The 18,426-nt window shown below is 24.4% G+C and overlaps 1 protein-coding gene across 1 annotated transcript in view; it reads right to left on the minus strand.

The window, feature by feature from the left end:
* Nucleotides 1–10,940, minus strand: part of LOC112595046 (intraflagellar transport protein 172 homolog) — an 89,833-nt gene extending 78,893 nt beyond the window's left edge. Inside the window, exons 1-4 of the mRNA XM_025340121.1 lie at nucleotides 10,858–10,940; nucleotides 7,381–7,524; nucleotides 2,523–2,635; nucleotides 2,172–2,357 (exon numbers count right to left, since the gene is read on the minus strand). Coding sequence (XP_025195906.1) covers nucleotides 2,172–2,357; nucleotides 2,523–2,635; nucleotides 7,381–7,524; nucleotides 10,858–10,899 — 485 coding nt within the window. The 5' untranslated portion in view covers nucleotides 10,900–10,940. The remainder of the gene's footprint in view (nucleotides 1–2,171; nucleotides 2,358–2,522; nucleotides 2,636–7,380; nucleotides 7,525–10,857) is intronic.
* Between the last annotated feature and the right edge of the window lie 7,486 nt (nucleotides 10,941–18,426).

Below are 18,426 nucleotides of genomic sequence, written 5' to 3' on the forward strand. Positions count from 1 at the left end.
TTTACTAAAACATTAAATTAAAATGATATTTATTTATTTTTTTTTTTTGCGAAAAATTGTTTGGTTAATTAAGTACAAATAACTTTTTACTTTTATGTTATTGCCTAATTAAATTGAATGTGTCAAATTGTTATTACTAAAACAGTTAACACATTTAATCAAGATATAGTTTAAATTTACTACTAGATGAAATACATAGTATATATTAATACACGATAATATGAGATAATATTGTACGTCAATATCAGATATTGTACTTTTTTAAGCTACGACTCGTTTATTTAAAGTATTACGTGCATCATAAGTACTCATAATATTTTAAGTTATATTATTGTAAAATTAATTGTGAATTTGTTAGTTTTAATCATATAAATAAGATACTTATTGAACAGACGCATGGAGGTTTCTATTTTTTATGGATGTACTAGATACAAGAACTACACTTTTCCAAAAGTTTCATGTAATTTTTTATTTTGAGTTAACTATCATCATATTTTTATAGTATTTTGAATGAACAGTTTACTTTAATATAAGATTTTAATAAACATTTAAGAATTTTTATTTAATATTACGTATAATAATATTAATCCGATAGCTTCGCTAAAAATCATTTTTATGGTATGGTTAAATCTATTTTTTCAAATTCAATATCACAATGTAAAAACTGTATGTAGGTATGTTGACTTGATTAACTAAATATATAATAATAATAAAATCAATATCGTATTTTAAATATCTTATATTGTATGTATACATAATCAATTGATCACTTCAACTGTGCATTTCACTGATTATAATTTTGAAATTGACATTGATATTTTTTACTAAACTATATAAGTGGGAATATTATAACATAAAACAACATATACTAAAGGAATATTCAAACAATAATCCACCATAGCTTAAATACTAAAAATTAAAAAGAGAATATGTTATTGAGAGCCTTGTAATATCATCTTGTAATTCCCGTTTGGGTGGTTTCATAGTTTTTTTAATCTATTTTTCAATATCCAAACCACTATATCAAACATAACACAAACTTAAAATTAAAATAGAAAAAGTTAATATTTAATATATAAATTACATATCATATTCAATTATGTATTTATAAATTTTGTTTTAAATATTTTTCAATATCATTGTAATATATATGTATAATGTAATTAATGTATCAATACAAAATAAAATATTGTGTATTATTTACCCGTAATATAAAATTCAGAGAGAGGAAAAAATGCAAGTTATCAAAAACCAACTAAATGTTAAGTTTTCTGGAGGAAAACTATTTATACTTGAGATATCTAGGTTTAAGTTACCTAAAGTCGACTGTATAACAATAATTAATAAATAATTCTAATGTTAACTTTTAGTTAAATACTTGAATAGAGTAATTTAGTAAAATTAAATATTAAATTAAAATTATTTAATTTTAATATTGCATTCATATTCAATTATGCTTCATCTTTATCTTGTAATCTGTTAGTATTAAATATTTAAGAAGAACGTAGCATAATGTATTAATGCATTTTAATTGAGTAATATGTAAGTCGTAAGAAGTAATTACATAAAATCAATATTCTATTTTTTAATCATTTTTTTTTTTTTTTTAACCAGCCAAGTTGTTTTTATATAAGATTAGTTGTAGTTTTTTTATGGTTTTATTCCTTTGCCTCTTTTTCAATCAACAGATTTTGGTCAAAAAAATAAAAAAAATAACAAACACTGTGTCAAGCACTATTAAGATGGGAAATTGTCCTTGGGGTATTTAAAAAAATATATATTCTGTAAAATTTAATTTTATGATACATTATATGAACGTGGATAAAGTTTTGGTATTTGAAAAAAAATATTTTCTATGCTTGTATAAATATCTAGTTATAATATACTTAAATGATTTTTTTACAAAACACTAAAAAAAAAAATGGGTACCTAGTCATAATCCATAAAGACCATATGCTATCGTTGTATAAAATCAATAAAATATTATGTAAATTCAACACAACAAAACCATTATTGCCAAGATTTAATATTAAAAACCATTTAATTTATAAATTAGGTATTACAATGGTTAAAATTTAAAAAAATATTTTAAAATGTGCATTGAATAATTTGAGTGTATGATTCAAATAATCGTATTGAGTGCGGTGCATTTAGCTGTAGAAAAGGCTTACTTGGAGGCTAGCGACACGACGCATGAACCAGTGGCGTACAGGGTCTGAGATTTATTGGATTTGTAGTGGGCAGCCCGTATCTTGCCGTCTAATTGCCCGTAAATTATCGGCCCCTCAGACATCCACAGCATGCAGGTCACCGGAGACTGTGTGCCGAATTTATTGCATATCACCTTTTTGGCTCCCCTGTAATTCGAATTTTATATACAAACGTGTACGTAAAAATATACATGTATACCTACATTATACATGTAAAGTTAACAAGGTTAATTCTAGTACCAAGGTGTACTGTGCACGCCAAATAACAATTGTACATTAATTATACATAACTGAATTTTTTTCGTAACTTACCAACTGTCACCAATTTTGTATACGAACACCATATTATCGGTCTGTCCCACTGCTATTTTCGTAGAATCAGGAGAAAACGCTAAACCTTTGACAGTATAACTTTTACGACCAGCCTATGACAAAGAACGAAAAAAAAAAAAAACAAAAATTGAAATAAGTTATTGCGTGCCGGGAAATATGTCATTAGGTATTGTAATATAGAGCATTAAAATAACAACTTGGAAATCGAGGGGTGAGCATAAACAAAAAATAGTAAGTTATTAAGTCTTAATTAAGATACAATATGTACCAAACCTATGAACTAGGATACATTTATGGGATTAAATATCTAATTATTGAAAAATGATTAAATATTTCTAAAGGGAATGTCGAGTATATATAATATGGGTGCACACTAGTTGCCTCTCGAAGTCAAAAAGGCCCATAATTTGTATACGAGTTGCCTCCCGACGTATCCTACATTTTATCATAAACGAAAAGGATCTAGTACTAGTTGCTCCTATTAGTCAGGTAATAAATATAAAAGTGGTTCAAAACATTTTCAAACATCATGTATCAAAATAAGTTTGTAATTTCAAAGTCGTAATTTATGACTTTTATTATATTTTATATTTGATACGATTATATTATCTATACGACTAATCATTAAGATAATATACTCTATTATGTAATGATAAGATATAATGCAAACCAGACCTAAGCAAAGTTCAGTTATAGTAAATAATATACGTGATCAAGTAACGTATATAGTTGATTTCCAATACTCGTTCTCGTTGTACGATATTATTTTTACAATCTTTTTTTTTTAGAAACGTTTTTAGAATTGATCAATGTGAAGTGCGAAATATATTTAGTGAAAAGGGAAAATGTGTTAAATTAATTAAAGGTTTTAAATTTAGTTTTCAAAAAAAATATAGCCTTCAATAAAGAACGGTGGAACTGTACGACAAAAATATGTAAAGCCTTTTTAAAAGTAGATGAAAATGAAAAAGTAATATTTGACGAAAGTAAGTTGAACCATAATAATCATGTAGCATTATCTGAACAAGTACTTAATAGGCAAGAAATTAGTAACTCTTTAAAAAGAAAAGCAGTCACTGAAACATTGTTATGTGAAAGGCCTTCAAAGTTATTATATGCAGAAGTAAGACACCATAAAATAGATACTATTACAACTACCGATGTATTATACATAAAAAAAATTTACATCGAGCTCTTAACTCAATTTTGCCAAACTTACCTAAAATGAGAAATGAAGTTCATAATTTTTTAGACGAGATAGATATTATTTGTTAAAATGAACAATTTTTATTACCAAACGATATAGAATCCGGAATTTTTTTATTTTCTACTAAAACTGATTTGGAATTCCTCGTAAAAATTGATACTTTATGTGTAGATGGAACATTTCAATATTGCACCAAATATTTTACCCAATTATTTACTATTCATGGATTTATCAATAATTATTACATACCTCTTGCTTTTATTTAGTTTAAGGATAAAAGTGAACAAACATATACTGGTATATTTAATGTATTAATTACATTGTGCTTAAAAATAGATAGTAATTTTAAGCCAAACATAATTTATATTGACTTTGAAAAAGCCATACAAAATTCTATAATATGTATATGGGCAAATATTTCTAAGAGGTTGTTAATTTCATCTTGGAGAAGCTTGATGGCATAAAATGTCATAAAATGTCACTTGGATTAGTTTCGCAGTACTCTAATGACGATTCGATTAGACAATATTTAACGTACATATTTGGCTTATCATTTTTTAACCCAGCGGAAGTTGGAGATATGTTTTCAATGGAACTAGCAGCCAAACAGTCTTTAGATGATAAAATAACTCAATTTTCACACTATTTAGTTATATATATATCAGAAGATTCAATTTTTCCACCTCATATATGGGCAGAAAAAAGTTCCAGCATTCATCGCACAACCAAAGTATGCGAATCCTTCCATAGCAAATTTAATAGCTATTTCGAGTCTTCACATCCTAATATATACAAATTTATCGAAGTTTTAAAATTAATTTAGACTGGGACTTTAATTTTAATATTAAGTTCTAATAAGCCTAAACTACATGGACGATTACAAATTAGAAACAAAATAATTTTTATTGATACCCAATTAAAAAAGCTGAGTGAAAAAAAAATATCAAATTTTGAGTACCTACAAATATTGGCTAAAAAATACAAGCCTAAGCAATGTTATAAATAATTTTTACTATTATATGTATATTATATTATATTATTATTACTATACATTTATTTTATTAACTAATAATAGGTTCTACTTCCTATTTTGTTTGACTTTATTTTTATAGTTGTGTAATTTTTTTTTTATAAATGTCGTATCCCAGACAGTAAATGTTTGTCTAAAAATACTATTATAACATTATTCTACATATTATTATTATACCTAAGACTGATGTTTTTAACTGCACTATATATTTTTAATAAGTAGTATAATATGTTTTATTTTTATAATATTATTTTTTTTAACTAACTTTGATATTTTTAATAATGAATAAACATTACCTATTTATGTGGAACTATTTAGTGAAGTTTATGATGAACCACTACTTAATTCTATATGGGAGGCAACTCTTATATAATTATGAACTACCTGGTCATCGGAGGCAACTAGTGTAAATTAACTTTTTATTTACGTTCAGGATGAGAGGCAATACGTATATTTTGGAGGCAACTAGTATGCGCCGTACAATATACATATTATATGTTTGAAGGACGTTTAAAAAAAATACCATTTAATATATTTTTACTATTAATTAAAATAACACAATTATATGTAATTTTAAATTTAAAAAAATCTATTTATATAAATATTATGAATTATAACCAACGTAATAGTTATATGTGTTATATGCTAAATAATACTGAAAACAAATAATATGAGAAATTTTGATCAAAATAAAATAAATTTTGTGTAAAATCATACGTTTTATTTTGAAAATCTATATTTGAAGAGAATAGTCGAAGAAATATATAATTTTATTATGAAGAACTTTATTTATTGTTTATATGGATTTCTAGAGTTTCGTGTTATATTAGTTCAATATAATGTAATTAAATTACATAATTTCAAAGACCAATAATACAATTGCAATCATAATTTCATCATACGATTTTCTTCGAGGCTTTATAATATAAGTCCCTAGTCTAGTCAGTATGCCAAAACAAAAACCACAAACCTTTTCGAAGAAATTTAGCGAAATTAATAGTCAGATTGTATTATTTTTTTACTTTATCAGTTTAATTACATAACTTTATCAAATGTATTAACCGTATAATAGTTTTAAAAATTAAACATTATTTGAAGTGATACAAAATGCGTGTATGTTTTTAAATTTAGTTAATACTTTTACTTATATTTCAATAGTCTGATTATATTTTTCAATCTACCAATATCGAATGATATCCATTAAAAGTTTGAAAATTGTTTGACAAATGCTCATAAATGGCTTAACGGAAGTTTAGATTTCATACACTATAATATTTAAAGTTATTTATTTTCCTTGTTTTTATAATCTGGATTTATGATTTTTTGTGATTTAAGCTTATATACTGTTTTTATTTTTATTCATATAAATGTAGATTATATAAAATAAATTAAATTATGTCAGTTATAAATTTGTGTTGTATTTTGATTTCTTTGACAACTATTAAAATATAATAATTCACTATAATATACAAACACAATTATTTATTTAATGTTTTCCAAATAAAAATATATAAATGCATATATTAATACTGAAAGGCGATTTAATGTAAATTATTGACATAAATGCATTATGCATTATCTTTATTAAAAAAACCATCATGCGTATTCATATTTACGTAATTATATCCTCTAATTATGCAATTTATCCAATATTATATTGACAGTGGTATTATTATTTTTTATCATTTATTTAATTTAAAATAAAAGTTAACTTTGATTATGTTAAAAATTTAACTTATCAATTGTATACAATTATCTTAATATACTAATGCAAAATTAAGTACTATAATCCAATTGCTATTGTTTTCATCAATTCTCAAAGTCAATAATAACTTAAAATACATTAAAATAATATACCTGAAACGATGTTTCATTATTCATTGATATATAAAAATAATTAGAAAGTGTGAATACAATACTTGGTAATGCTTGTCAAATAATGAATTATTAAAAATATTCGGACAAGTGTTTGTTTAACAACTAAAAAATGTAAGTAACAATATTTATTATCATTGGTAGTTAACTAAATAACCTAGGTTAAATTCGTTCGAATAACATTTAAAATAATAGCTTAACAATAGGGCGTACTTCTACGTGGATATCCTGAGTGTACCTCGAAACTTTGATGACCATATATTTCCCTCTCGCAATCACTTTCGATCACTCACTTACGATCTCTCCCTAGGGATTTTATATACACGTGTACAAATTCATTTCCCGCATATACCTAAAATTCTGGCAGTAGTGTGGTAGTGGCAGTGGTATGTAGGTATACCTCAATAAAAATAAAATAGACTAGTTAAAACGAAGGCGTGGTGAACGTTTGGTAGGTCAAAGGCTAGTCTTGGGGTATGGTTTTATAGTCTCGTTCGGTCAAGACTCTCTTCCCCACCATCTCTTTGACCCTTTATATCTTCACCCAATCATGTAGTATTGTACTCCTCTAACCCGTCCCGTGCTCGCCCATGAAAGTGTTTGTATGTTCGAGTCGTAACGTATATAAATGTATAAATACAGCGATTAGTAGTCTGCTTGCGCGTAATGTATATATATATATATATGTGAGGACTGATAGTGGCCTGCATACACTTTATATTTACCCCATGCTCAGCGGGCTTAGTGGGAAACTTGTCCCTTTTCACGCCAGCCTCGTCAAACAGCAACACCACTCTGTCGTTGTTGCATACCGCTAGTTTTTGGTTGTTAGGCGACCACGTGGCTGCCAACACTTGGAACGGACCATCCTGTTGAAAACAAAGAAAATAAACATAACTCCTGCACCGCTACTACTATTCTATCGTTGCTCTTAAATTATAGCAATTATAATAACTATTATTATTTTAGTGATGAAGACAACGGCTACTAAACTGCCGTTTACCATGATTAATCAAATTAATAATAATATAATTTGGATATTATCGTGACATTTGTCGACGACTCGTGACCCGTGGAAAATGTTGCTAGTGAAGTAATTGAAAACTTACAACATTGAAGTGTGTTAAAAATATAATATTATGTAATGTAAAGTTGTACTATTAGCTCAGTCACAGTCACCACCGACTTGTCGATGTCACTTAAATTGCAGTTGTCGAAACTTACCCGATCGAAGGACATAAAATAGGTAGCTACCAACAAAAAATGCACAAGTGTGTATAAAATTCAAACATGTATCTTGGATAAGAATCATTTATGATATAATATAGTTGCAATTTTGACTGCAATTTTCATTTCATTATTTTTTTGTCAGTTATTTAATCTGTGTTATATGTTTCTTCGTATTAAACAATTCACAACATTTATTTCAAACTATTCCTTTTCTTTATTAGAGCACTTTTAACTATACAAATAAACTACGATCGGCTAAGTAAAATAATAGGAATAACACCATCAACAATTTTATTCGAAAAATTTCATAGCTCTTATTAAAATGATTTGAAACTAAATAACAAGGAGAATGCCAATTAAAGGTATTAATTTATTACGTACAATTATTAAATATTGATCCATATTGTAATGTAGTATATGAGTATTATTATTTGATATTACGGACAAAATTATCCAGAGTTATTTAAAAATAAATTGAATTCATTTGCCTTCAATAGCTAATTTATAAGGTATAAGTTATTATTATTTTAAAACTTAAAAAATAACGTAGAAAGGCAAGAAAACTTTTTGACTTACAATTATAAATTATTTGTTTTTAACACAGTTAAGATTTTAATTCAAATCTTTTAGTTTTTACTTTACGCTAATAAACCAATAGATATTAAATAATTTTTAAAACACATAAAGTATAAAATTATCAATAACTTCTTATTAATATTTTGAAAACACCAAGCAAGAGGCAAGGGCATTGGTTGACATACTCAACACTGAAAAATAAAAATACTTTATCTATAGGTTAAAAACTACTTATTTAACCATTGTAAAAAGTAAAAAGTTCTTAATAGTATTATACTTTAACATTTTAATAGTTTAAATTGTAAAATTAAACATACAATAAATTTTCAACTAAATCATTTTTTAATTCGTATATTATTTTTCGCACTTTTTTAAACCTTATATTTATTTTAATTCGTATTGTTCTTGATGTGTATCTAAACGGAACAACAAATACAATTAAACATACATAACGAATGTGGATATATAGAGGTATTAACAACTCTTATATTATACCATAATGATAATGGACTTGAAAATTACGCTAGTTATTAAAATTGCCACTAGGAGCACTGTCTACCTGAAGGGTTCAGGCAAACTATACATATTATGCATTTATAATTAAAAATATATTATTTAATTTTATAGTGTTTAACTTCAAAATAATAAGTTAACTATAATTCATATATTTATTAGTTTTATAATGCATTTTTATTTATTAATCATAATTTTTCTGACATGGTCATCGAAACTTAAAAAAAATATTTTTGGAAAATTTTCATAAAAATACATTTTTTTCACAGAATATTAATTTTTTGAATACTGAAATAGTAAAAAAAAATAAAGCCGCATTTAATATTATATTTATATACCTGCATACAATAATATTAGTTTATTTTTGTTAATAATAAACTCTTCAAATCAAAATTTTTATTAATTATTCCATATTAAATGTATTGGCTGATTAGTCCCTGGGAGCCATAATTTTTATACCAAGATGTCAAAACATTTAAAATTTAGTTAATTGAAAACATTTAAAATTTATCTGTATGCCAATTTTCAATAAAATTAAATATAATTGTTGAAAAAACGTATTGTCCCAGTCAAATAATGCTTAGTTAAAATATAAGTGAGTGTATACAATTCTAGTTCCAATGAGTGTTTATTTTTTATTTAATTACTTATAGCTTATTATTTGCTTTTTTTTTTTATTTTTTGAAACTAAAATACTTCATTATCAAAAATTTGTGATTCTAAACGTGATAAAATATGATTAATTTGGTTAAAAATATACGTATGAGAATCGATATATTATTTGGAAAATACGTTAATGTTATAAATTAAATTAAGAAACAGTATTATGAATACTTAAAATGATGATATAAAAGATAATTATATTATTTTATACACAATTATTTCCAATAAAACAAATAGAATGAGAATAAATTAAATTTGTTTTAAATAATTTTTTTTAAACAATAGAGTGACTAGTATTTAAATTTAAATTTTAAATATTATGTTTTTTCAGTTCCTTTTTAAAAATGATGTACGAAGGAATTGACTTAATTTAAACAAATAATAGAAAAAATATAATCATTAACAAGTTCGATTTATCTATAAACCTGAATTATACTAATATTTATTAAAATATAAAACCTTTTTTTATTCAAAATAAGTAAGATAAGCTATAAATTACTATTATTAATTATTATAGATTAAATAAAAGTTTCAAATTGAAGAATGTTAGATACTCAATAATATATTGTTGAATATTTTGATGAATAATATTAAAACTGAATAAATAATCTTTACATAGACAATATTAATTAAACAGTTACCAAATAAAAAGTCCAATATTAAATTGTACTTATTGTAATCTTATATAAATAAAATTGATTTAAAAAATCTGTATGAATTGAAGTTTGACATATAAACCATATTTTTTTTATTAAATATATTATATATTGATAATAAATGTAAGCGTTTTACAAATACTACCAAAATGTGATAAATGAACTTCAAATTCACTTTATAATATAACTATAGAAAAGTTTTAGAACGATTTTACTTTGGTCTTTATTGCTAAAATTATCACACTGTTCAAAGAAATATGTATAACTCTTTAATATGCAAAATAAAAAAGTACTCTTCGTTTAGCATAATCAAATATTCTCTGAAAAACATTTTATTCGTCAAGAGAAATTATTTGCAGCCGGTATTACTAACCTTAAAATTTAAACTCAGACGTGCTCTTTACTTATGAATCCTTCTCCTATACTAACGGAAAATGTAACAAATACGTCACTTGTGTCTAGAAATAAGTATTCACATTGTGTTGCTGACAGCAATGAAATTTTCAAAAAGTTTCGCTCACAGTTTGCCTACGTATTATTTTATATTGCCCAGAGACTACTTACCTCCGCTTGTTGTGTCAACGACTGCAAATGTTTCAACTTCATAATTTTAATGAAATATTATAAGCAAATTTTTATGATTTAATCTTCCAACGAAATAATACAATCAAAAACTGTATGACAAACCATATCGAAATACATTAAAATACACGTAGGGGTCCGCACGCGCTCCATTTGTTGTGATATCGAAATCAGTTGCTATGGCTACGAATATAATATTATTACGTTTCGCATGACCGATGGCTGCAACTGATAATGAAGATTTGTGAACGAACAAAATAAACGTTCTAAAAGAATGAACTAAATGACGAAATGTAAGCAATAATGGTCTTAATGTGCATTTTTTTTTTTTGTTTTTACTTAAATAAAATAGGAAAATATCTCTATCCCCGGTGGTACTAAATAATATCATGGTGTGGAATGACGTTTTCATTTAAAACCTAGCCCTAGACGCATTCCAGAGCGTGCTTCTTTCGTTCTTTTAATACCATTAGTTTATGCGTATGTCTCTATAAACACAACCCTATGGAGTATTATTTATAATACATATCGGTATATCCCACTTAAAATGTTATTAGTTTATACATAAATACATACATCAAGGGGTTTTTTGTTTGCCAGAATAAGCACCCTCCATATTAAAAAACAAAGAAAAAAAACGTCAAAAATTATAAAATAAACAGCCATTTTTTGATCATTGAAAGCTTGGATAGGTTTAGTATGTATATATAATGCGTGAATATTATTTTTTAGTTTGGAAGCTTAATACTCAAACGAAATGGAAAATCTATCAATTAATATTGTATTTGTATGGTCAAAAATTGTTTGGGAAGTTTACGGATTTTCATTATTCAAAAAAATATATAAACTAAATGTTTTCAGTTTCACTAACTATACAATACTTACATTCGGAAAAAGAATAAATAAATTTTTTTCAAACAATACTTTGTATCTCTTTATCATTATTATTTTATTCTATAACACGTTTTATCTTTTTTTAGTAAGGTACTATTAAAAAGTAATTATAGAATTATCGTTTTCAAAAATAAAATTCAAGTTGAATATGTTATCTTCTCATAAATACATTTTAAATTCTAAATACGGTCATATTCTACAGTGGTGGCTCATAGTGTTCAAAGTGGGTGGTGTGCAATTCTTCCAAAAGTTTATTAGAAAAAAAAATTAAGTCTTTATCTAAAATATTATTAGGTATAGTACGATATGTATTGAAATATGTATAAGTATAAAGTTTTAAAAAATAATTTTTATGCCTACGAATATAATATCTAATAATATGCGTAAATTTTAACCTATTATAAATTGTATTAATTAACGAAAAAAAATTAAACATTTTTATACACGAATTCAAGTCTTTTTTCTATAAAATAATAACCAATATTGAACGCCGAGGCTACAACGTGTGCAGCAGTTGTGGCACACCACGGTCCCATTAATTTTCATCAACCCCACACTCAATGGCCTAACGAATTTACATAGACAAACGGTGTTCTGACCGAGCTGTACACCAAATTGTGTGTATTCATTAAATAACTTCCAATAAATTGTAGGAGTAATATTTTCGGGTATACAAGCGAGCATAATTGTTTTTAAATTAAAACAATATTATAATATGATAAAATAAATTATTACAGTTAAACTTAAATTAAATACAATTTGTGAAAAAAAATGAAAATCCATTTTTACTATTTTATCTGTATTAATTTATGTAATAGTTAGTATTATATATTGTTTAAACAATAATAGCCATTCAGTAAATCTGAGTCTGGCTAATAGCGATTCCTTTCTTGGTTTGTGATATATAGTCATATAGATATGTATACATGTATTAGGTTTTAATATATTATTAAAATGTGCAATATTTTGTAGTAAATTGTATTAATAAATATGCATGTGACCTAAAAATTTAAATACCTTATTAGATAAAATAATTATAATCCTATTAAAATAATATTGGTATAATAATATAAAATTTGTATAGAAAATGTATTCTTTATATAAATGTCTTACATAAACGATTCAAAATTAATGTAACGTAGTATGCAAAGAATAAGAAAAAATATATACTTTGAATGTGTTCAGATAAAATATCATATTGAGTTTAAATTATTATCCCTATAAAATCTAAATAACCGTTAAAAATCCAACTTAAAACTACTTAAGAAATTAATTAAGAATACCAAAGTAGTTATAAATACATTGTGGCCAAGTCTACTCTTTTTTTAGTTTATAACATCAATTTCATTTCTACTCTCATTTTCATGAGTAAAAATGCTCATTTATTTGTTCAGCATAAAACTTGACTAGTTTTTGAATTGGTATCTTATATGTGATCAATATGAATATCTAGTACAGATACTCAAGATATTTAATTTTGTGATGTCGAAGTTTTTTATTACAGATAAAACGGATTTGGACAAAATAGAGATATCCCTACTTTGATAGGCTAACTTTTTTTATAAAGTTATCTTTGACTTAGCCTTTTTAAATGCTTAATTTTTTCGATTAATATATCACAACTTTTTTTTTTGGCTTCACTATTGTAGACATTGTTTTTGTTTTTAATAAGCATTGACTGAATTATATTTGTTTTAAATATTATCTTAAATTATCAATTTAGCATATTTTGTTGATCTGAGTGATTGGTTTCTCTTAAACGTTGTCAAAATCAAGCATATTTTCCTCTGAGTATGATCTTTCATTTTTTATTGATGAATTCTTTTAGTTTTAATAGAAGTCAATTTTGGCCATATAAAGATTGTAAGCGATCGTATTCAATAATAACACTGTTATTAGCTTTTAAATGACAGCGATGATTAAAGTTAAATATATGAACTCCTTAGAGACTTACCCTATATAGAGCTATATAAGTTTGGTAATACGAGAAACTTGAGTTCCTAATATTTAATAAAGAATTTTGTAAAATTAAACGTTGGTGATTATGAATGGTAATATTGTATGCTAAGCAAATGAGACATTGAAACATTTAGATTTTTTTTATGCAGAAGAAAAATCCATATAAAAGAGAACAGCTGAGTTGCTAGAGCAGATAAAAAGTCTCTTCAGTGACGCTTATCATTATTCTACAGTTTCTTCAGTAATATATGGAAGTATAATTCTGGTTTTTAAATAACGTCATTTGGCGCAACAGAGATAGTACACTGAAATTTTATGTATCTAAATAAAAAATTTAAGGTACGCTATATTATCATATTACTGATTTAATATTACCAAACAATAATAAATAACAACATTTTTATAAATACATAAAAAAAAAAAAAACCAAATCTCAACATCAAATACTTATAAGCACAATTATAATTACTTTTATTATTTGAAACCCACTTACTTTGTTTTTATGTCAACGCATAAAAAAGATTACCAATCTAAATGTACTTAGCCCTGGTGAAATCGAGTAATATAGACAGTATAAACAGTATCCAGTATAATATAACAATATCCTAAGTGTTGATTTAATTCCATTTCTCTTTGGTACAAACTGACATTTATTTTTTATTTATGTTTTGATTACTATAGTAAATTATGATTTTTTTTAATAATGGGTTTACTTATTTAGAACTCCTTCCCTAAAACACAAATATGTTTTAAAAAATTTTAATTTTCATATTTTTGCTTTTACTTGGACAATATCAACAATTTTTGTGTCAAATTTCACATTTCTATATAAACAGGAAATTCCTTATAACTTTGATAATAAGTAAATAAATTAGTGAGTGACTGAGTCAGACAATAATAAAAATGTAAACTTTGAAAATATTCCTTGTTTAAATGAATTTATATTATATAGTCAAAGTTTTATATTATTCTTAACTATTTTTATTCAACCAACGTTTCAAATTTTAATAGCCAAGAAAATCAAAAAGCAGAGCTATGATGTTAAGAAAAGCCAATTGAATTGGCTTATATAGATAAACATAGCATAATGCTTGAAATTGGCCTGGCTTACTGCTGTGCACTTAGTTCTAATAAAATCAAATCATTTAAAATACATTTTGATATCCAAACACAATTAATTAATTTCTGTAACAATTAATAATGTTTAATACTTTAATTCGTTTTTACTCTTATATGTTAATGGTTTAATTTATAAAGAAAAGAAATGATATTATAAAACAGCTTAAATGCTTATAAAATATACGTTTTCTTGAAATGATTAAATAAAGGTAATATATATATATATATATATATACAATATATTAATTTCATAAAGTATTTAATTATTTTTTCATACAATATTTATAGCTAATAATAATTAATAGCCAAATTTTGTTTATTTAAATTAATGATTTTATTTTAACTCTATATAATTATTTATTATAGATACTTATCTATTCATAATATTATATTTTCACACTTGCATTAACCTCAATTTATATTTTCAAAATATATGTGTTATAAATGTGGTGAGTAGGTGAGGACTGTGTTAGTGTTAATTCAACAAAATTTACTTCTACCTTTAAAAAATGTATATCTTCAATAATTAAAATTATAATTAGTTTTTTGTACAATTATAAATTTATTTTTTAACTCGTGAATTTTTAAAGTAAATCATATTTAAATCCTTATATGGTTTTCTTGTTAATTTCTTATTGGACTTTTATATTAAATACTAAATATTTTGATAATTAGTTAATTATGTATATTATAACACATTTATATCAAGTGCTACTTAAATAAAAAAATTAATTAATAAATTATTATATAATATCGCGCCTATTCGAAATCAATAGTAATCAATACTTAATGGGTTATACTTTTTTTATTTTTATACAACGTACATTTTTTTAAGGGGTTGTATGGGCCAACCTCTTAACAACGCCCTGCGCGCAGGATTTCTGCAGTATAACTTAACAATAACTTTGGCGCCTCATTCAATAATTCTCCATTTATCTCAATATAATAATGGTTTTGTTTATGTACTCGTAGATGTTTATTTAATATAGAGTTTATACGTAGAGTTTTAATATACTTAATATATTTTGCTTGACTGGTGGCTTAACATTTTAAACAAACTGCCATTAAAGATTTTTCTTTATGTGAAAATCATGCTAATATATAGAAAATAAATAGCGCTATATTTTTGAAGTTAGAATTTATTGAAATGTTGTGATTTGGAAACTGTGTATTTAATTAGACGTCGTAACATTTTTGAATATCTATAAAGTAATTTTAGTCTATAATATTGCACTATGCCACAACATTACATCTGTATTGTTACACATTAATTTTGTTTGAATTTCTGTCATTTTATATTATTGAACTATTATGTTTATTGATTTTTTTTTTTTTTTACTTGGGTATATACAATATTCTTCTTTGTAAATATTAACAAAAAAGACTTACACTGACACCATATTTGACCCATCACAAATATCTGAAGAAAATGCTATTCAACCAATAATAGCTCTATAGTATAGCATATTGTAATATCTAAAATTATTTATGTCGTTTTATATATTACATATAATATATTTTTGTAGCCGTCAATAAAATCAAAATTATTGAATGAAATTATAAAAAGAAATGTCCAAAATAAAAAATAAATAAATACTTTCATATACTTCACGAATTTGTTCAAGGTTTCTGGTATATAAAGCGTATGTTATTCAAAACTTTGGAAATAAGCCAATGCATCCAAATTTCAACAACTCAGGTCATTTTAAACGGTTTCTTGGTATTGATAGGCTTTCCATGATACAGCCAATAACGCGTACAACAGACTACATCGCGGAGCTAAAATAGAATTGGACGGCGGTCAATGAAAATCGTTTCCACCAGAACGTGCATAACTCGTTAGCGGTCATTTAAACTGTCTAAAATCATGTTTAATCTTGTACCCAGTATACCGCCCTTCCCTGTCCCAAAAGCCAGTTTTTCTTATTTACTATTCGTTAATATAGTTGGTATAATTTTGTCACAGCGTATCAAGACTTATTTTACAAAAGTTATTTTGGATAACTTCCAAACAAGTGTTTTTTAATCACATATTATAAACGATCATAATCGTATAATATGGTCACAATTATCAATTAGTGCCATATTATGTTGAATCAAACGTGTTGTTTATACGTATTAAAAATTACTATGTGCTCATAATATTTTCATCGCCAAATAATTATACTAAGGCAGAAGACACGCATGGTATCAGTAATGTCTAATTGAAATATTTACAATAATTATAAATATTTTAAATTGAAAATAATTAATATCAAATACTAAGCATATTAATATAATGAATAAATATTTTGATTACAGCAATTTAAAGCTCAACAGAATACATTAAACGTATTATGTGGTTATTTAACTTATTTTAGTAACTTATTTATACCAAGATACACAAAAAGCTTTGTTTATCTCTACGCAGGATGTTTTATTTATTATGTTTTTAAATATGTAATACGTACCTATTATAAATTGTAATGGTTGAGTAAGAAAAATAATTATTATTTAAATAGTTTAGTCAGACTAAAATAAATACTGAGTCTATATCTTCCAATGTCATATATAAAACCATCGACAAACTTAGGTAATTTTAGTTTCTGAGTAAAATGTGTTTTTTTTTTTTATGGATAAACTGATTCAATTAAAAGGTTTTCGATAAAAAGTTAGATAAATAAAAAATCCCAGTATTTACTTAATTTTTAATGATCAGGAAAAATAAACAAAAAATTATAAAAAACAAACATTTTTACCTCAAAATTAAATGATTTGAATTTGCGATAAATTATTTATATTATTATTTTCTATTTGTAATAAAATTTTCAAACTATTTTTTAATTAAATATTCTATTCATAAACATTTTCTTTTTGTGTCTAAGTTTTAAAAATATAATACAAGATTTTTCATAAGTAATTTATACTAAAATTATAAAATCTAAAAAAAGAATGCATTTAAACAATTATTTTTATAGATATTTTAAGTTCCAAATACAATGAAATAACTTATTTCAACGATACATAAACGATGTTATGTTGTTAATTTTGTTATAATCTAAAAACATTCGTATACTTAAGCTTTTAGGTATTTTATATTATTATGAATTTTACTATACGCGATTAAATTTTTAATTTATTTTAAGATATTATTGATTTGCTATTATTAATATACTATTAAATAATAAAATAATCTATTTTCACTGTTTTACAGTATTAACAAAAATTATTTTTTAAATTTTGAGTTATAAAATTTGTTATTTATTATCATGATATAAATATATACTTATTATGATATTTAAATACGATAATATAATAAATTCAATATTTTCGGAAAAAATTAGATCATTTTATTTTAATATTTTAAGTAAAATAAATGACTGTAATAGCTAAATAAAATAAACATACCACTTTGGTGATATAGACTGATACACCGTTTACGTTTAGAATCGTTTTTCCAATACATCGATATATCATTGAATTCTAATTTCACAGATCAGTTATAGTGATTAGCTTGGAACTTAATAAATAGTAGAATGGTGCTCCTCTTACACCCTTTTTTGATAATTCAAGCTTTTTTTTTTTTTAATAACTGAACTG

The sequence above is a fragment of the Melanaphis sacchari genome, unplaced genomic scaffold (genome assembly GCF_002803265.2).
Source record: "Melanaphis sacchari strain LSU unplaced genomic scaffold, SCAv2.0 Contig24_pilon_pilon, whole genome shotgun sequence".
NCBI lineage: Eukaryota > Metazoa > Arthropoda > Insecta > Hemiptera > Aphididae > Melanaphis > Melanaphis sacchari.